The 20,900-nt window shown below is 41.7% G+C and overlaps 1 protein-coding gene across 1 annotated transcript in view; it reads right to left on the minus strand.

Moving 5' to 3' along the window:
• Positions 1-12,232: 12,232 nt before the first annotated feature.
• Positions 12,233-20,900, minus strand: part of LOC133061320 (zinc finger protein 474) — a 73,305-nt gene continuing 64,637 nt past the window's right edge. The window contains exons 9-10 of the mRNA XM_061149331.1: positions 15,069-15,249; positions 12,233-12,409 (exon numbers count right to left, since the gene is read on the minus strand). Coding sequence (XP_061005314.1) covers positions 12,258-12,409; positions 15,069-15,249 — 333 coding nt within the window. The 3' untranslated portion in view covers positions 12,233-12,257. The remainder of the gene's footprint in view (positions 12,410-15,068; positions 15,250-20,900) is intronic.

Genomic DNA, 20,900 nt, shown 5'->3' on the forward strand with positions numbered 1-20,900 from the left:
GACACTACTTTGCCGACAAAAGTCTGTCTAGTCAAAGCTATGGTTCTTTCCAGTAGTCATGTATGGATGCAAGAGTTGGAGCATAAAGAAAACTGAGTGCCGAAGAAGTGATGCTTTTGAACTGTGGTGTTGGAGAAGACTCTTGAGAGTCCCTTGGACTGCAAGGAGATCCCACCAGTCCATCCTAAAGGAAATCAGTCCTGAATATTCATTGGAAGTACTGATGCTGAAGCTGAAGCTCTAATACTTTGGCCACCTGATGTGAAGAACTGACTCATTGGAAAAGACCCTGATGCTGGGAAAGATTGAGGGCAGGAGGAGAAGGGGACGACAGAGGATGAGAAGATTGGATAGCATCACTGACTCAATGGACATGAGTTTGAGCAAGCTCTGGGAGTTGGTGTTGGACAGGTAAGCCTGGCATACTGTAGTCCACTGGGTCAGAAGGAGTTGGACACAACTGAGAGACTGAATTGAACCGATGCAACATATAGTTATAAAATTTCAGAGGAATTAAAAAACTAAATATAAAAACTGGAAATTGTTAGAAGAAACGTAAGAAACCATAGAGTCTTGGCAAGGGAAAAAGCTCTTGAAATTACACGTCATACTCAGAAAATGTAAGTGAGCAGTACCCTCTGGGGCCTTCCCAGAACAAAAAGCCTCCCTACCACCTCTGTTCCATGTCCTCTGCCTGCCTTTTTTGTCTGCAGAAAAATTTTAGTCAAAGGATAAATTTAATCATAGAAGCAAGAACATGCAGAAAGAAATAACAGTCAAACAAGACCCGTAATAAAAGCTGAGCCGTTAAACAAAGTCAAGGACCTTTAGTTCCTCCTCAAGATCTACAGATAATATCCTGACTCAGGTGTCCTCTGAGCTGTTTTGAAGATCCTGAAACCTTCACCAAGTAGAAGAAGTTAACTTTATGCTGTCTACAAGCATGTAGACCCCAGACCAGTTAGAACCAGAAGCTTGATGATGTTGACTCTCAATTGCCTCATTACCAACCAATCAAAAGGATGTCCATGAGCTGATCACACACCCCATAACACCTTCCCTCACCCTGTCTTTAAAAACCTTTCCCTGGAAGCCTTTAGTGAGTTCAGGTCTTTTAAGCACTAGTTGCCCTGGGCTCCTTGTTTGGTACCCTCCAATAAACTGTGCACTTTTCTTCACTCCAGCCCAGTGTCAGTAGATTGGGCTAACTATACTTATGCAAATGGACCCAAGTTTGGTTTGGTATTTAATAATATAAGCACGCAGGAAAAGTCTAACCTACTTCACCACACTCAGATGTTTAACTGACTCTCAGGTTCCTAAAAAGACTTCTTTCTTCCAGATACAGCATTGCCTACAGTGGGATTTAAGGAAGGTCCACAAATCTCACTTATCCCACACCTTACACTACAGCCTAGAAAGGAAACAACTGTGAACTAGGTACCCCCAAACCTAAGTAAGGCCCCACATGCTCTAAGGTAGACCCACTTCCCAGACCCACAGAAGAAGGGCTCCCAAAACAGTAACTTCAGACATTCCAATTTCATTAGAACTGTGACCCATCTCTCCCCAAAAGACCATTTGCACTAATTTCATTGGGAATTACACCCCTGTTTACTTTCAACACCACCAGAAATTCAAGCTTTCCAGGGCATCAGGGAAAACTCTTAGCCACAGACAGATCTGTAAATTCCCTAGTCTTACTTAACCCAAATTTCCACATACTCCCCCGCACCTCCAGCTATACAAGTTACAGAGCCTAAAGTGAAAAGAAAATGGGGACTCCTGTTCAAAAATTAGTAAGAATTTCCTGTTGGTAACAAGGCATTAAATCAAGCTTAAGTGTTAGTCCCTCAGTTGTGTTTAACTCTTTGAGACTCCATGGACTGTAGCCTGCCAGGCTCCTCTCTGTTCATGAAAGTCTCCAGGTGAAAATACTGGATTGGGTAGCCATTTCCTCCTCCAGAAGACCTTCTTGACCCCAGGGATCGAACCTGGGTCTCCTGCACTACAGGTGGATTCTTTAACATCTGAGCCACTAGGGAAGCATGGGGGCCTTCTAAGTGTTGGCCTCCATGTGATACACAGGTTATATAGCCCGTGTTCCAAACACCTTCTGTAATGCCTAATATTGTTATCAGTAATTTATCTGTATTTACCTGTAGCCCCAACTTCCTCTCTAAATATTCAAAAGGATTCTGCTTATTCTAACTAAATCTAGGCTGTCCCCCCCGAGGACACTATCAGGTCCTCATGTCAAATATATCAGTGCTGGGGATGGGGCACCTGTCATCTGTACTCACTACTGCTTTTGCTTTTTAGAACTCCCTCTTCCTTCTTCAAAAATCCAGTTTCTTTCAACCCCACATCATCCATCTATACCACCTGGTATCTATGTAACTCCCCCTTGTCCAGACAGATGCTCAAGAAATATGTGCTGAGAAAGTTCACACATGACTTGTTTTTTATGATTTGTTACTTATTTGAAAAAAATAAACTGGGTAGAATATAAATTCAATTTGCCAGTTGCATAGGAAGAGTATATATACCTTAAGCAAAGTGCCCCTTTGGCCCGAATCACTCACGGCATGTAGATATTTGCAATCTATATTTTAAATTTTGTCAGAAAATGGACCAAAACATAGCCTGTTAGGTATCTATACCCTAAATGTCTATGATTATTCCTTTAAGAAGCTGGGAAGGAGAGGAGATGAAGGAGTCATGTGATAGGACTTCAGGGATAAATTCAGGTTTCTTGTCAGAGATTGCTGCTAGAAATCACAGAAAACCAGACCCTGTCTCTGGAACGTGGTACTTGGGTCTGCGTGGTGAGGGTGCTTCTGCTCATGGCTTCCCAATGCTGCCCTCTTCCGGCAGAGCGTGCTCACTGCTAGAGAGAAACACGCCCCCTCAGGAAGAGGAAGGGAATCGGGAGCCAGAGACACTGATACTGTGAGAGAAACAAAGGTGGACATTGGTAAGGCGGGAACAAAACAGGAAAGGCAGATTTATACCCCTCCTCCCCTTTGTGTTCACTCACCTCCTTTTTCCTCTGTACATCATCTTGTCCAGGGCCCTCCTGAACAAAATCAGACCGAGGGTACATTTCTTCTGGTTTGCTTTGACAGGGAAGCCGGGCATACTGCAGTTCACGGGGTCACAAAGAGCCAGACACAACTCGGTGACTGAACAACAACCTCAAGTTGCAGGTTTGGAAGAGTGAATCCATGACCGTCCTGCTCTCTGCTTTGTCATCGCCCCTCACCTTTCTCGCACAAAATTCCTGGACCTGCCCCTCGTCCTCACTCACCTCTTCCTCTGATTTGCTGTCCACTGTTGGTCTTCTAGAGGACCCCCAGGCGCAACAGGCCTGCTCTTGAACCCACCCCACCACACCGGCCTGCCACGTTTGCCCATCTATAAATGAGGTCTCCGTCTAACCCTCTGTGCAAAATGTCTCCCCACCTTCTGGATCTGGGTTCTTCATCTGTGGAAAATACCCCATTGGTGACAGAAGTTGGGCAGGAAGCATGTTAAAAAGAAAGAGAAAGAGAAATAGCAGCTTTATCCAGAACACAGGACTCAACCATGAACTTTGATAACTCCTTTTATGATCAGTCCCACAGTCTGAAGGCTCTTGTCTTCCCCATGGTCACAATCCCTATCAACATCAAGGATATAAGGACATTGTAAATCAACTATACTCCAATATAAAATAAAAGATAAATGTGAAAAACATAAAAGATTTAGAACTTTCACCCATGTTTCACTTGGAAAATGCTGATATTAGTATTACAGAGTGTCTATCACTGAGGTCGCTTACACCTGGAGGTGACCACCACAGGCCCGGGCCAACAGCCAAAGGGACTCAAGCGTTGTTAGCACATCTGTGCTGTGCTTAGCTGCTCAGTTGTGTCCAATTCTTTGTGACCACATGGACTAAAGCCTGCCAGACTCCTCTACCCACGGGAATCAACAGAGGGCATACTGGTGTCTGGAAAGTACAACAGATTAAGGCAAAGGAACATGCCTTATCAAGTTATCAGGCAAATCCTGTGGACACACCCCAGGCAGTGACAAAGAAAACAAACTAATTAGGGTAGAAAACAAACAAACATATCCAACCCTACCATTCTCAGAGTAGACCACAATTTGTGAGCTTCTTCCCTGGGGTGGCCTTTAGCACCCCCAGCTGCCTCCACCTGTACATCCTTCCAGCTCTGAATTCTCTCTGCTGTGAGGTCTTCTTGATGATGCCTGTCCTCCCATCTGCTTAGGCTGCAGGAGTCAGAGCCTGCGTACCTCCTGTCACTGTACCATGCAGTCTTTCATGTTGTTTGCTGATGCTATGTGCTGTTGCTTAATTGCTCAGTTGTGTCCGACTCTTTGCAACCCCATGGACTGTAGCCTGCCAGGCTCCTCTGTCCATGGGGATTCTCCAAGCAAGAATACTGGAGTGGGTTGCCATGCCTTCCTCCAGGGAATCTTCCCAACCCAGGGATCAAACCCAGGTCTCCTGCATTGCAGGAGGATTCTTTACCATCTCAGCTACCAGGGAAGCCCAATACTGGAGTGGGTAGCCTATACCTTCTCCAGGGGAACTTCTCGACCCAGGAATTGAACCAGGGTCTCTGCATTGCAGGCAGATTCTTTACCAGCTAAGCTATCCAGGAAGCCCTTGCTGATGCAATATTGAAGCATATTTAACCATATACCCATGTTCCCTGGCCTTTTAGGGTTGCTTGCCCCTTTGCTACCTGAATAACCAGGCTCTAAAGTCACTATTAAATGATGTCAGGCATCCCGGTCCTCTCCTCTGGTGATTTCAGGATTAAAGAAGACTACACACCTGTCTTGGCTGTTGCTTGCCATCTGTGGCTCCTTACTGCTCCCTGGGTGCTCCTTGAAGCTTCACGGTTGTCCATGTGTAGACACTGGCTCCTCTTTCACTTCACAACTCTACCCAGCACCCCAGCCAGTTGAGGTGAGACAAAATGAAGGCTTCAAGATAACATACAGAATTAGAGTGCAGGAAAGGGACATTTCAAATTCAGCAGCAGTGGTCACTGCGCCTAAGTCCACTAGCCTTGTCTCCATGTAGGGTGACCCCTACCTGCTGTCTGGCGGAGGTGTTGCTATGGTTCAGAACTCCCAACAGGTGGGAGTTCCTCTCGACCTGGTTATGAGCCCCAAATTCCAATTTCTTTTGTTGTCAAGGAGAATGAAAAATCAGTGTACTCAATAATCCTTCCTCAAAGTTTGAGCTCTGTCCACCATAAAAATGGCCATTCACATTCTTTAGCACAATTTTCTTTGCCCCAACTACCCTTATGAGACTAATCTTTTCATATCAAGAATGCCTTTAAAATTGTTTCCTCAAATATTAAAAAAAGAACAATCTTTTCTTCAAATATTAAATGATGCTGGTATTTCTGGTATGTGAAAATGGCTATAATTTTTTTAAGTTTTATCTTTTTTTTTTTTTGCCTTATTTACCAACCTTGTCTGCCTTGATGGTAAGAACAGCTTCTTATCCCACAATTTCAGCCCAAATACTGTCAATTTACCACAAGAGGGAATGTGGTTCCCTAACAAGAAGCCAGAAGAGATTTATGCTCGAGCTCATGACAGAAACTCCTAATTACTGCCCCCCCCCCGCTCCCCCATCCCTGGTCACTGTTCCTCCTGCTGTTGCAGTGAGAACACAGTGTCCAGACCTCCTTGCACTTAGATGCAGCCATGTGGCTGAGATTCAGATGAGGAGGACTTCTTCCAGGCTGATTGGGTAACTTCTCGCTTTTTCTCCTCATGTGGGTGTTTGCAGGTTAAGTCGCTTCACTTGTGCCAACTCTTTGCAACCCTATGGACCTGCCAGGCTCCTCTGTCCCCGGAATTCTCCAGGCAAGAATAATGGAGTGGATTGCCATGCCCTCCTCTAGGGGATCTTCCCTACCCAGGGATCAAACTAGGGTCTCTTGTCTCCTGCATTGGTAGGCAGGTTCTGCACCACCTGGGAAGCCCCTTTCTCGCCATGTGAGCTGAAAAGAGAGGACCTCCCACGGCAACTTGTATGTCACATGTTGAAAGTGGTAGAGATCTCATCAGCCTGGGATCCTGAATGATGTCATGAAGGAGGGACACCCCACTAAACTGCTTACTTGCCCAGGGCTCTTTTTAAAGCAAGAAATAAACTTGTCTTATTCCAGCTGTTAGAATATTTTGGTCTGTTCGTTACAGTGCTTAGCCTACCTTAATATCAGCTGTAAGCAGCAACCCACTTCAGTATTCTTGCCTGGAGAACCCCATGGACGGAGGAGCCTGGTGGGCTACAGTCCACGGGGTCGCAAAGAGTTGGACACAGCTGAGCGACTTCCCTTTCACTTTCACTACTCAGGTGTGGAGTTAACAGAGGTCTGTGTGGTTCGGAAGGGTCATTATGGGTCAAGGAGCGGCCCGCCCAAGCCCCATGCCCTTTGACTTCCATTCCAACATTTTGTTTAAAATTTCACCACATGGATTTCATTACTTTGGATAAAGACATACTTCTAGGAAACGTCTTTTAAAATAACCATGTCATCTGAAGGAGATAGCACATTAAACCATCAGCCTCCATGAATCCCTTAATGTGGATGACATTCTCAAGTTTCTTTCCAGTGAAATAGCTGGTGAAAAGTCGAGAAGGGGATACGGGAAGAGGAATGTGGGAAGGTAGACTGGGAGAAATGGAGAGATATCTGGAGGGTGAGGACCTGGTTTTTTTTTCTCTAACAGAAACAGAAGTCCCGGCAGTCATGGGTGGAAGATTAGACAGCAAGATCCAGGAGAAAACTTGAAAGGATTAGGAGGGAAGAGTTCAAGATGTTCCAAGACAGGACGTGAAGGCACTTAAGGCAAACATCTTGCTTGACAATTTGGCTGAATGCCGGTCCTCAAATCAGGTACTTTTAGCACATTTCTTTGACAGTTCAGCCTGCCCATGGCCCCTCAGAAAAGTCCTGGTAAAGATCATAAGAGAACGTTGAGATTTAAGCCATACCTGCACTTATAGCATTTGAACATTTTGACTGTTCTTAGTTAGTACCTTATTTAGAGATCCCCATAGCTATAAACTTCTATCATTTCAGATTATACAATTATTTTCTTTTCATGTTCATGGAAAGGACAAGGTCATAGGGTCATTGGCATGAAAAGTCAATTGTCAAATAATTCAACTGCATTTGTCCATTTATTATTTTTTGAACAAGTGTGTACATATACCAGAGTCACTTTTATGATTTAAAATATTAACAGAACATTAAAAATTGGCATCCAGATTTTGAGCATGTTGTGAAATAGCTGTGTATTTCAGGAGTGACAAATCTTGGAGCCAGTTTTCATTGGGATCTCTGACCCTACTGGCTTTGGTTACAGGGCCCTCTCACTAATGCAAATAGTGGAGACGGCCAGTGTCTTGCATGAATTTAAGGACTCTACTTCTCAAGATTTGGGAGTCCTACCCTATGTCACATTCAAGAACACCTTGTTTTAGTGTGCTTCGCCTATTTTACTTCTCAGATATTGCATTTTTGTTTTGTTTTACAAGTTAAGAGCTTGTGTCAACCCTGCGTCACGCAAGTCTACTGTTGCCATTTTTCCCACAGTGTTTGCCCACTTCATGTCTGTGTCGAATTTTGGTAATTTTTGCAATATTTCAAACTTTTAAAAATTATTATTATACTTGTTATAGTGATCTGTGACCAATGATCTTTGATGCTTTTTTTTGTAGTTGTTTTGGCATTTGGGTATTTAAAAAATATCAAATATGTACATTGCTTTTTTAGATATACTACTGTACACTTACAGACTACAATGTAAACAAATTTTTCTATGCATGAAAAAAACCAAAAAAATTCTGTAATTTGCTTTATTGTGATAGTCACTTTATTGTGGTGGTCTGGAACCAAATGCACAATAAATATCTCTGAGGTCTGCCTGCTGCCATAATAGATTACAAACTTAATGTATTAAGCCACATACATTTATTTTCTTACACTTTTGTAGGTCAGACGTTCAACCTTGGACTCACCAGATAAAAACACATTGTTGGTGGGACTGTGTTCCTTGTTGAAGGCTCCAGGGGAGAAACTGTCTTCTTGCTCATTCAGGTTGTTGGCAGAATCCAGTTCCTGTGGTTATAGGACAGAGGTTCCAGTTTCTTTGCTGGCTGCCTGCTGGGGCTACCCTTAACTTGGAGACGCTTCTCTCTGGTCACTGCAATAGCTCCCTACATATCAGAACAAGCCACAGGGTGTTGGATCCTTCTTATGCTGTCATCTCTCTTATCCTCTTTCTTTCTTATCCTACTATTAATGGCATGATAATATTGGGCCCATCCAGATAATCCAAGATACTCACCCCATGACGAGGTGCATAACCTTAACTATATCTGCAAAGGTAATATAACATGTAAGGTAATATATTCATAAGTTTGGAGGACTAGGGGCCAACATCTTTGGGGCCATTACTTTGCTGAAAACAGACTCAGTTAAGTATCACCTGAAAAACATTGGTCTATAGGTGATCAATGTCAATCAATGATGGGACCTAGCACTCGTGATGTCTAGGCCAGGTTTCACTTTTTCACTTGTGGTTGCTTTCTAGCCATGTGGGTTTAATCTCATATTTCCAGAAGTAGAATTAAAAGGCATTATCAGAGGCACTCCAGAATCTTGTGTTCCCAGCACCTCTCCCCACCACATATCCAAAAGAACAGTAGTTGAAACGTAGACCATTTGGATTCAATCTTAGCAGGTTTTCAACTAAGTTTACCTGGGTGTGGAGGATAGAAGACTTCATTATACTTTTCCCTGCAAGTTGTTATCTATTGAATATTTTCATAATAAAAATTTAAAAGAACTAAGCATAAAACTGTACCGTCCTATGCTAAATTAGCAGTGCTTTTCCTGGTGTAATTCTCTCTACCCAATTTGACCCCCACTGGAACCTCAACTGCTTCTCATGTGTGCTGTTTCTTCCAAGTGCAGGAAAACCTCATTTCCATCTCTGGCCACAGGGCTCACAGAGACTGGGCAGGGCCAGCAGAAACAGGCACAGCCGCTCACGTGGGCCAGACAGAGAGTCAGGAGGGAAGTAATAAATGATAAAGGAGGGTGGACCATCACCAGAGCAAGGGAAGGGGCCCCTCAGGGTTGAGGAAGGAAAGGGCTGAACTTCCTGGCCTGGCCTGGTGTGGGATTAAAGCCATATGAGTTGGTTTAGATGGGGTGTAAAGAAGAAACACTGCTAATGTCAGAAGCAGAGAAGTTCAGAGAAACCCAGGGCTGTTTTCAGGTTTTTAGGAGAAGGAAGACTTTGGATATTTGCCCTCTTTCTCTTCCCTGCTAACAAATGGGTCTGCCTGTCGGTCGCAGCTTCTTTTTCTGAGACTCAGGCCAATATTCCCCAGGCTGATGTCATCTTGTGTCATCTGGGGACTACCTTGGAGATACTGGGACCCCACTGGGAAATACTTCCAAGTTTGCCTGAAGAGGAGGTCCCACGATAGGGCTCTAACAGATCTCCATGTTTACTCACCAGAGGAGCATCACCCCCTCCAAACCACTTACTAGGACAGGCTTGTTTCATCTCCAGGGTTCCCGTCTGATAATACATGCCCTGCAATACTAATGTGGGTTCAATGTACAAGTGAGCATCAAGAAATCTTGGAATTCTTCCCATAAGCTCAACTAGAGGGGAATTCAATTAGAGATTGTGTGGCACCAGTTGCCAGAGCTGAAAGGGAACTGTATTGCCCAGAATAACATTACATCCCAGCATCCCAGACCAATAACTGCCTGAGCCAGCATAAGAGCTCCAAGGACCTTCACCTAGTATCTGCTCTTCATCAGCAAGGGGACTGTCTATGGGAACCATTTCAAGGTTCAAATTCACAGCTCACGGATGTGCCAACCATTGTTAAAGAGATCATTTCTCTTTGAGTACAAGTATCTTCACAGCTGTGAATGAGTTGGGGGAAGGGCAGATGGCAAAGAGCAGGTGAGCTCTTTCCTGTTGATGGCGAGACTTCAGTGATGTGACTTGGTGAAAGACGGGAACCCTTGGATTGATGTCAGCTTTCTCCACATTTGATACCCTGCAACATTTGCAGGCCAGCTCAGGTGGAGCAGGTGGAAGCTCCTCCGTCAGCACTTTAATGTTCTCAAGCTTTTCCTTGTGGGAGCAGTGCTTCGTATAAGAGCTCATTTCTTTCAACCACTTCAAGAACTCAGATTTAATAATTCCTACAGATGAAGTTGTTTTGTTTTTTTCATGCTTTTGGAAGCAAAGGGCCCAAGAACCTTTATGACCCCAATGGCCACTCATTTTAAAGTTGGGGCCAGAACTCTTCCTTCATTTCCCTTGCTCTCTGACTTCTGAATATTATTCGCAGAATGCAGAAGTGGCTTTTGGAATACAATGCAATTCAAACTGCACTCTGAATTCTGCAAACTGTTTTCACCTCGGTTTAAGATAAATCCAGACTAGCAGCTGAACTGCAAACATCCTAATTCCCTTAGTTCCTAAACATTGTACAAAACTTTCTCCATGTGTCAGATAATTTGTGTCATAATAGTTAATCTTATTAATGGTGGCATGTGGCACACAAATGGCAATGGATGAGATTTTGGATTTGGAAGTCCAGCAGTCTCAAGTCTGCTTCCTAACTCCAACCCTTAACTCAAGTTCAGTGTGACCTTGAGTTGGCTATTTTAGTCTCAGTTTTCTCATGTGTAAAATAAGGATTATATCTACATGAAGGGTTGATGTGAGATTTACATAAAGTGATATACAGAAAGCACTAGATACATTGCCTGATCCACAGTACATGCTCTACATATTAGATGTTATTGTCATTTTTGTTAACAAAATAAAAGAACTAAAGCATCAACTACAAGTCATTGAAGGGTCTCTTTTACAAGATGCTAATCTTTTGGGGGATATCTAAAAGACTTAAAAAAGTTTATCTCTGGCTTCCTTCAGAACAGGCAGGAAAAACAGAATAATTAGCACAATTTTCCTAACCTCGCCTTTTACAATAGGCAGATGTATGACCAAATTATTAGGTCAAATAAATTTGCCTGTATAATTTGGAATTAACTGTGCTGTGTAAGGTCATGAATGCAAGGGTTGCAGGAACCTGGTGGATCCGGAATGGCCCTGAAATTCAGCCATTAAATGAACAAAGAAATCAAGCAAAACTGCTGGGAGTCCGGGCAAAGCAGCGCGGCCCGGGGGAGCAGAATTTCCTGGGCAGAGCCCCTCCCAGGCACTGGCCTCCTCCCAGGAGAGCCCCGCCTCTCTAAATACACATTCAAGGACTCAAATCCAGAGCAGCTGCACAAGCCACCTTCTGTGCATGGACCCTGGGTGGGGAGGCACAGAACTTGCTGGCAGGCTTTTAGACCTCAACAATAAAGCACCTATGAGGCCCGAGGAGGGCAGAGGAAAGGAACTCTCCCTGGACTTCTTCGCTAGGTGGAGGGAGCCGGTTTCCACCAGGTGATGAATCTCCACCGCGATCTCGAAGCAGAGGAGGCCGGTGTTGATCTTGCATCTTCCTTGTAGCATTTCTCACCGAGGGAGTAAGAGTATTGTACGGTTCTAGTGTTTTAAGCCCTTAGCTCTTTTTTTTTGAAATATCTCTCCTGTTGAACAATTTTGTACAGAAAAGAATTATTCCACTCACTGAGTCGATTAAAAACATTTCCCTGGATCAGAAAAAGCAGGGAGGGGCACGTTATTTCAGAGAGCACAGGGATGGGAGGGAAGCCAGTTTTTCTCGGGACTAAATAGTTGCCTGAAGTCACCCCCCCAACTAAAATCTCTGTTCACTGAATAATATAGTCCTAAGCGGTGAGGTCCAGAATCTTGTTCGGGGAAAACAGACCAGAAGAAAAAATGGCAACAGCTGGCTCGGAGATTTCCTGGAGATAAAAATGCCAGCTCTGAAGAGGCGCGGCCACGTGTCATTCTGCCCGATCCCCGTGTCTCCGGAGAGGCCCGCGGCGTGTCCAGGCACACGCACGCGGCTGCTTGTTCAAAGCGGTGACACAGCGGTCACGGCAGGCCACCGGAGCTGGGCGTCCTCTGCTCCACGGCCTGTGGTCAATTCCAGTTCTTCTTCCCCGACTCCACCCCCACTTTCCCTCCTTCCCCCCATATCCCAACTCTTTCCCAAGGATTTAATGCCTGTAACTCTTTCGTAGGGAGAAAGGGCTTTACTTGGCGACTTTTGGTTTACAGGATCGTTGGTGAACAATCAGTCTGTCTGGCAGGAAGGTACGCCCACAAATATTACAGGGAACCAACTGGCTCTGGGCGCTTGTCCAAGCAGCTTCGTTTAAGGCATCGAGATCATAGAAACCCTTGGCTGAAAAGTTAAAGAAAAACAGAGGGGGAAAAAAGAACAAAGAAAGAAAAGAAAAAGAAAATGGGAAAATGGATCAGTTTTCATTCTGGAGAACCATACTCTACTTTTTATGGAAAGTATTTTCAGGAAATACCTGTTGACTGAGGCTTTTAAACAAATTATATTACTTTTGCCAAAAAAAAAAAAAAAGTGCTGCTCAGTCTTTTAAGGGCTGAGAACCGTTAGCCCTGAACCAGAGGTTTTTCAGTCCTCGAATTTTAAAAAGGGGAAGACATTGTTTTATGTGTTGTGATATGCATTCTTCACTAATTATTAACATCTTTGTTTACACATTATTATCTGCAAATATAACTTTTGGCTTTCTTTCAGTTGACTCTAAATATAAGCTTTCAAAAGAAAAAGAACATGTCTCTATTTTCCTCTTCTGTAATCTTTCAGAATGTTTTTAGAGGCCACAACTGACAGTTGAAAGTGAATTTAAGACAAATTATATCCTAAAAATTTATCATCTCTTTATGGCCATAAACTCAGAGATTCTTTAAGTAATTAAAGTGAAGAATGCAAACAGGATAGTTAAGCTGACAAAAAGAAGTGTCCTTAAGAAAGCAACAAAGACAGCTGAGAGATGTATAATCTTCATTGACAGAGCGTAGGAAAAAGGGCATATGGCTTTATTTTAGAGAAACAGTGTGGGATTTAATAAAACTTATTTAAATAGAATGGCTTTGGTACATGAAATTGACTATGTCTTAGAATTTCCCCAAAAAAGCACCCTCCCAAATGTAGCCAGGCACTCAAAAATGTATCACATAGTTTAAAAAAAATTATTTTCACGGCATATATTTTTTTCACTAAAGCTCAGGCAGTTCTCATATGATTTTTCTATCTATGGTTCATACAAACATAGCCAATGTTAGATTCTTTAGCAAATCTACTAATGTTCTTTTTCTTTTTATCCTCCATGGGAAATTAAACTCTAGCACAACAGGACCATCTAGTATTTCTCCCTTGGATAAAGGAAGTGTCACTATCTATGCAGGATATGAATGTATATTTCGAGTGCTTTAAACCAGTTAAAAAAAGAATGGTACTGACTTTCTCTTTACTCATGAGTTTTAATATGGGCTCAGAAATTCCCAAGTATTCATGGAAAGTTGAAGATGAGTCATCACATTTCTAAAAGTTTTAGAGCCTTTACTTTGTAATGGGAATTCTCTTCACCCAGAGAGGAAGGGCGCCCTAAGAACAGTAGCATGGAGCCAAGAGGAAAATTGCAGAAAGTGCAATTATAGGACCTGGCTTTTCCATCTGTAGCCAATCAAGAGATTGGTGAACCCTCCAGGGCTTTCAAACCAGTAGTTTCTCTTCTTTTCTAGAATTGTGATAACTCTGCTCAAGCAGAGAAAGTGATGAAGATCAGGAGTGAAGGAAACAGATTTTTTATCAGTTGAGAAATGATGGGAAGAGAGTCTCAAAGAGGTAAACAATCTCTTTGTGAGCAAATGTTCTAATTTCACTAGATGGATATTTTCATCTCGAGCTCTCTTCCCACCTGCATGCAGAGTTCTCCTTTTGGCAAGGACTTTGAGTCGTCTGGTAGCCTAGGACTTTATCATGACAATCTAGATTCTACTCTCTGGGTTATTAGAAAACTCTCTTTGGGTCACATGTCTAACAAGAGTGTTCTGAGCTAATTGGTACTAAATGGCTTCCAAGGTACCTTCTGGATATGTAAATCTATGGTTACATAAAGAGAATCAATTAACTGAATGATACTTCTCTTAAAACCAAGAATGGTTTTCCTTCGAGAGGAATCACAGGATCAATGGAGAAACTGACAATGGTAGACGATGACAAAGTCTGAGCTGGCATGGCAAATTCTCTGAACTACTTCATTCTCACCCTAAATGAGTAAGTATAAGGTTCTGTAATGAGGCCACACATGACAGTTTGTTAAGTTCAGGTTTCATGTGGCCTGTGCAGTGCTTTACAAAGTATTCACTGCAAAATTTTTAAAATCTGGACATTTCATATAGGAGTCAAGATTTCCAGTTTCTTTTGTATTATTGAAAGAGACATCGCAGTGAAGTTAAGTTAGTTAAGGCTAAGTTTCTTAAGGATAACACCAGCTGGAATTGGGTAGCAGCCGTCTCCTTTAGAGAGAGGCAGTGCTCTCAGTTCCCCATGGTTCCCACCTTCCCTTTTTCCACACGTGGACAAATGTGCTCAATTGTGGAATCTGACCAGTGGACCTTGTAAGCGTTTCACTTTGGAACCCCTGCTCTTTGAACACTAAGACATATTCATCTTTGAAAACATGTTTCTAGATGTCCCCAAAGCTTAAGCTTCACATTTGTACGGTATTGTGTTTGATGATATATGAATGTGACTTTTGGGAAATACAGCAATTTTCAGTGAGTCCCTCGCCTTGTACCATTTGCCAGGATACAGCGTCTTTGTGTCTCAGCATCCGGAAACAACCCTTTGATCAGGCATTTCGAACTGTTTTATCTGTTGGCCACTGTCTTGTGGCCAAGACAGTAAATGTTGCTGATGTCAGTTGCTTGAGCAAGTAACAAAAGAATACCTCTACTCTTTTAAGTTTAGGGAGGAAAGTCTTCCCTTATACAGTCAAGTCTTTTGTTTTCCAAAAACTTACCAGTAATGGTCCTGACTTCTGGTTTCTTTGGTTCTGGTCTCCTTAGCTCTTTAGGCAACAAGTTGTTCTCATTGTGCCATTTTTTCAGACATTGTGGCTCATGAATGGCAATCGATTTTGTTCCATATTCACGACCACAAATATAGCAAACAACTGTTGGTGGACGTCTTATCATTGTTGGCTGCAAGTAATACAAAATGCCTGTTAGCAGGTTTTGAAATTATACCTTTACATTATACTGTATTTAAATTAGCTAGAAAAATCAATACATTTAAAAAAAATCTAAACATTCTGGTGAGATTAACCTTTTTAGCAGTTGAGAGAAAAATATATTGTCTGAGTGACTGAGGTGGGGGTGAGGATGTTGCTTTTGGAGAAGAATAGGAAATGAAGAACTAGCCAGAATTTTACATATTGGTACTTCATAAAAGGTATTTTCTCATTTAATAAATACTGATTGATTGTCTTCTGACTGTTCTCCATGCTTGGAGAATATAAAGATAAATCAGGTATGAATCGTCTTCTCAGTACATCAATATGCCTGAGAAATAAATAAATGTCCTTACAGGCACAGAGTTTTTAACGGACACTGTTGCAGCCTCTCTCTCATTCCTTCATGTAAAATGCTTCTGCTGCACCTGTGATTCTCTGCTTTTTTTGATCTGGCTTAGACTTCACCTAGAGACAGGACAACTAATCCATTACAGATGGGAGTTGGGGGACAAAGACCCAGCTTGCCCACTTAGGCTGTTTCCTCCAGAAGTCCCCAGTGGGATTGCAACACAGTTACTCATTAACACACTTCCTTCTCTTCCCTGTTTCTTCTTTCACTACTTGACTGAGGTTCCTGGGATCACCTGTCCTTTCTTAACCTTTGTTTCTGGAAGAACCAAATCTGAGGAAGATTTACGTATATAACCCAATAGGGAGTTTCTGCTTCTGTCTAGGATATAGAACATTACAAGAAACACTTCTCCCACCTCAATAATGAGAACAAATCAGAAATTTTTAAGCCATTGGATACTCAAAGTTGCAAGGTAAACTGATGAACCAAAAAACACTGCCTCAGTTTAAGGGTGGATCAGCAGAAACAAAACCTCCCACACTCCAACTTTACAGGAGTTAGAAACAACAGTTGTCTGCCACAGAAATAAGGGCAGGACAGCTGTGTGAACTCTTCTGACGTGCAGCATACAGGTACCATCTATATACACTTTCCCACCCACTGGGTCTTATACCTAGTAATGCGGTAACAGGCCAACACTGGAGAGAGGCAGGAACATTGAGAGAAACCCTCACCAATTCAGGAACATAGGGCCTGCCTAACTGTGATGGTAAAGCTAGAGGCCATGTACTAGTCCCAAATAAAAGCAGTACACTATACATATATATGACAAAATACATATATATGACACATATGTGTGTGTATTTTTGTACATGTATATGACAAAATTGCTTTGGACCATGGCCTCTTTAAAGAAAAATAATAAAAGAATATGGAATTTATATTCTCTTTTGTGTAAAGTCAGAGTAAACAAGAACACAAATTATAGGGACTAAAATTGGAAATAGATTGTCATAGAATTCTTAGATATTTTTCTTAATTTTTTAAACATAGAATGTGATGTGCTAAAGATGTGTGTTTTGGTGTCTATAATAACCACTAAAGTACAAAGTCATGCCAAGAGGCATAAGTGAAAAAATCAATGAGAAGAGAGAATTTTTTTTTAAGGATTGATGAGTTAACTATGACCCAAACAAAGATAAGATGAGAGGAACAGAGGATCTAAAAATAAAAATAAAAAGAAGGAAAGAAAAAAGGCAGGAAGAACAAATGTGATTAAAACTCCAAAGTGGTAGATTTTATTCTACATATATATATACATGTAGAATATATATATATACATGTAAAATCTACATATATATATATGTAGAATAAAGTCTACCACTTTGTGTGTATGTATATATATCCATCCATATATATATATATATATATACACACACATACATACATACATATATCTGTAATTGGAGTAAATATAAATGGACCAAAGAACACACGTAAAAGGCATGGGTTGACAGACTAGATAAAACAAAGCAACACCCAATTATATGTTGTTTATATGAAACACATTTTGTAAACATAAAGACACAAACAGATTACAAGTAAAAGGAAGGGAAATTTTTTCACATAAACACTAAGCCAATGAAAATAGTATGACTATATTATTAAAACATATTAAATTCAGAGTTTGGAAATGTTGGAAATCTTCTTCCAGTTGTGAAGATCAGGAAAAGCTTTAAGGAGGTAGCCTTTGAAGAATGAGCAAAATTTAGATGATAAGGACTGGGAAGGGACTTGCCCGGTGGTACAGTGTATAGGAGTCTGCCTACCAATGCAGGGGATACAGGTTTGATCTCTGGTCCAGGAAGATTCCACATGCGGTGGAGCAGCTAGGCTCATGTGCCACAGGTACTGAGTCTGTGCTCTAGAGCCCATGAGCTGCAACTATTGGGCCCTTATGCTGCAACAGCTGAGCCTGTGTGCCTAAAGCCTATGCTTCACAAGAAAACGGACAGCAATAAGAAGACTGTACACTGCAGCAAAGAGTAGCCACAGCTCGCCACAACTAGAGAAAGCCTGGGCAGCAACAAAGACCCAGTGCAACCAAAAATAAATAAATAAAAGTTCAAAAAAAAAAGACTGGAAAGGATGGAGGAAACTTTTGGGTGCTGAGCAAAGACAGCATGAGCAAAGCCCCATGGACAGAAATCTGGAGGTGATTACGGAGAACAGTGAATAATTCAGTTTGCCTGATGCTCAGTCTAGCACCGAGAACTAGAACCGAACAAGTAGGCTGCAGCCATGCCATGAACAACTTTGAATGCCATGCTAAGATCTGGATTTTGTTTTGTAAGTGATAGGAAGCAGAGAGGCAGGGAAATAGCCTGTAACTTCAATTCAGGAAAGTTTGTGTGGCTGTAAAGTATCTAAAAGAACTAACAGGGCAGCATATCTATGAGAGCTTGAGCATTCATGGCTCTGTGAAGTGAAGTGAAAGTTTCTCAGTCATGTCTGACTCTTTGTGACCCCATGGAATAATCCATGGAATTCTCCAGGCCAGAATACTGGAGTGGGTATCCTGTTCCCTTCTTCAGGGGATCTTCCCAACCCAGGGATTGAACCCAGGTCTCCTGCATTGCAGGTGGATACTTCACCAACTGAGCCATCAGGGAAGCCCAAGTAAATCATGGGTCCAAGAAAACACCAATGTTTTATTCTAGATGACAGGGAAGATGGTGATGTCAGTTACAGAAAGGGAGAAACTGGAAAAGACAGGTTGGGGAAAGAGAGAAAAGAGATTCTGTCTTGGAACTGTTGAGTTTGATGTATTAGTGGAGTTTAAACACGAATAAGCCCAGCCAAAATAAGAAACAGAAGCCTATACTTCAGGATTAGTGGGATTCAGAGCTATTTGCACAGAGAAGAGGTTTAAAACCATAAAAATTCCATTAGAGGAATATATAGAGAATAAGTGGAGAAAAATTCCTGGGAGAATATCTACAATAAGGAGATTGAGCAGGGGAAATTGAAGCCTAAAGAGATAAAGGTTCAAGTTCAAAGTTAAAGAAACAGGGCATGGAGACAAAAGACTCCATTCACAATTCTGGAAACAATTCTGGTTCCAGAAAGTTGGTATCATCGAGTCTGTCAAATGCTCCCAGGAGCAATGGGTGGTTGAGGAAGGCAGGGAAATGTGGTGGCCAATAGGTGATGAGCCAGTGACTTTTGATAATTTAGTTCCAATGGAGTGATAAAGAATAAAAACTAAGCTGTTAGGAGTTAAAGATTAGGTCAAGAAGAAGAGAAGTACACGTTCAAAAGGTTTGCATAAAGGATATTTGAGAAAGAAGTAGAGTTAAAGATTTGCTTTGTTGTTGTTGTTAGAAGTATTTGGGGAGGAGAGAAGGAAACTGTGGTCCTAAGAGAAAAGAGATAATCAATAGAAAAAGTCTCTGAAGAGGTAGAAGGAGATGGGATCAAGGGTGTAGAAATGGGAAAGGGAAAAAGGAAGAAAAATAAAATAGATGGATTTAGAGAAAGGTTATTGTAGAGAAGGGAGGCACTAGTGGAGCTAATATAAAATGAATGTAGTCTTCTAAGTATGAGGCAAAGTAATCTTCAGAGAATGAAGAGATTCCAATCCTGGGAAATAGGATAGTGAAAAATACTGGGATTAAGCATTGTGGGAAATGTTACAGTGACTCAGTTAGGGAAGAATACTCACTGAATAATGGGAAAGGTCCAGTTAAGTTGAGCTGCAAGAAATTTCAGTGAAATTAAATGACTTCTTTCAATATTTCTCAAGTAGCACTGGGCGGCATGAAAGCAGAACCAACTTAAGTTGGCGGTGTGGTCTCCAATGGGGACCATAAAACATGGAAAAGTGTGTGCATGTTTTAGAATCAGTTTGCTTTTAACAAGATTGTTGGGGGTTACACCTGCAGTGGAAAAAGCACGGGGTGAGATCAACATCAGAAGGAAACATTTATATTTCTGAATGCCCAAGCAGAAATAACAGATTCGAGATGAGTAAATCTGCAGTGAATACAGACCAAGCAAAATGGAAAGTGGGCTTACTTCCTGGATGATCTGAGTCTTTAAAAAAGCACATTATTTGAGGAAAAATATTTTTATTCTATCTTTCTATACTGACCTATGTGAATACACTATGTTCATCAAAATAATGAAATAGTTCTTTATCCTTCCCTCTAATTAGCCATGTAGCAAAGTCTAACACTTGAAGAGTGACTTTAAAAATATTTGGGGAATTCAAGACCTACGAGAAAGAATAAAGCAGAAGAAACAGTCACAAGTTCCTTACTATTTGTATATATTTACTTACTTGAAAGACAAATGCAGGTTTTTTAAGTTTTAAAATGAGAGCTATTCTTTTGACTTTGAGAATAATGAATTTATTAAAATTCCATATGTAAAGTATGAACCTTAACCAAGCATGTAAGCAAAATAAATGGTATGGGTCATAAACGAAGACCTTCATGTCACATTGTCTTAATAAGATTTCTTCTGGAAGGAAAAATTAGAAGAAAATAGGCAGACACAGAGGCTAGAAGACATGCACAAAATAACTTACAGGGATGTGGGAGAAAATTAATACCATAAAAAGGCTAAGATGTCCTGTATTGTATTTTCCAAAGCCTGCCCCATGCTCTGTATTTGCGGTTGAACTGCAGTTGAACTTGCAACCTACTCCATATTCTTAAGTTTTGAGCATCTTCCTCTTAAAGCCATGCTTTAAGTGCAAGTAACCCAGACACACAGCTGAAGAGAAAAATCCATCCCCATGGGTCTGAACGGAGATAAGAGACCCTCTTACTGTTCATTAATTTCACAACTGTCAGTCTGAAATTTCAGAGGAAGCTGAAAAATCAACTTGTGGTTACTGCTGCTGCCCTCTTTGCCAAGGTTTTACTCTTCAGTCTCTTTATGTTTTCAGATGGAAGTTGATGTGTGGGGGATTAAGAAGATATGAAGAAGAGACCAAATCATTGGTGGAAAGAGTAGAAGGCCCCTTCTTGGCTAGTGTGCTACTGTGACGGGCATAGCTGAGCGAGGCAAGGGTATGGGAAGGTATGCCCAGGGGGCTTGTATACATCGGTACTGCCAGGGCCAGTCAACTCTAGGAAGTGTTATGAAAGGGGGGTGTGGCAAAGAGGAAGCCAAGCTGTCTAAATTTTCTGCAGAGCAAAGGATTAGATTAACAGTTTTACTGTGAACATCTCAGATCATATTTTGGGGATGAGGCATTA

Source organism: Dama dama, chromosome 9 (assembly GCF_033118175.1).
Source record: "Dama dama isolate Ldn47 chromosome 9, ASM3311817v1, whole genome shotgun sequence".
Lineage (NCBI taxonomy): Eukaryota > Metazoa > Chordata > Mammalia > Artiodactyla > Cervidae > Dama > Dama dama.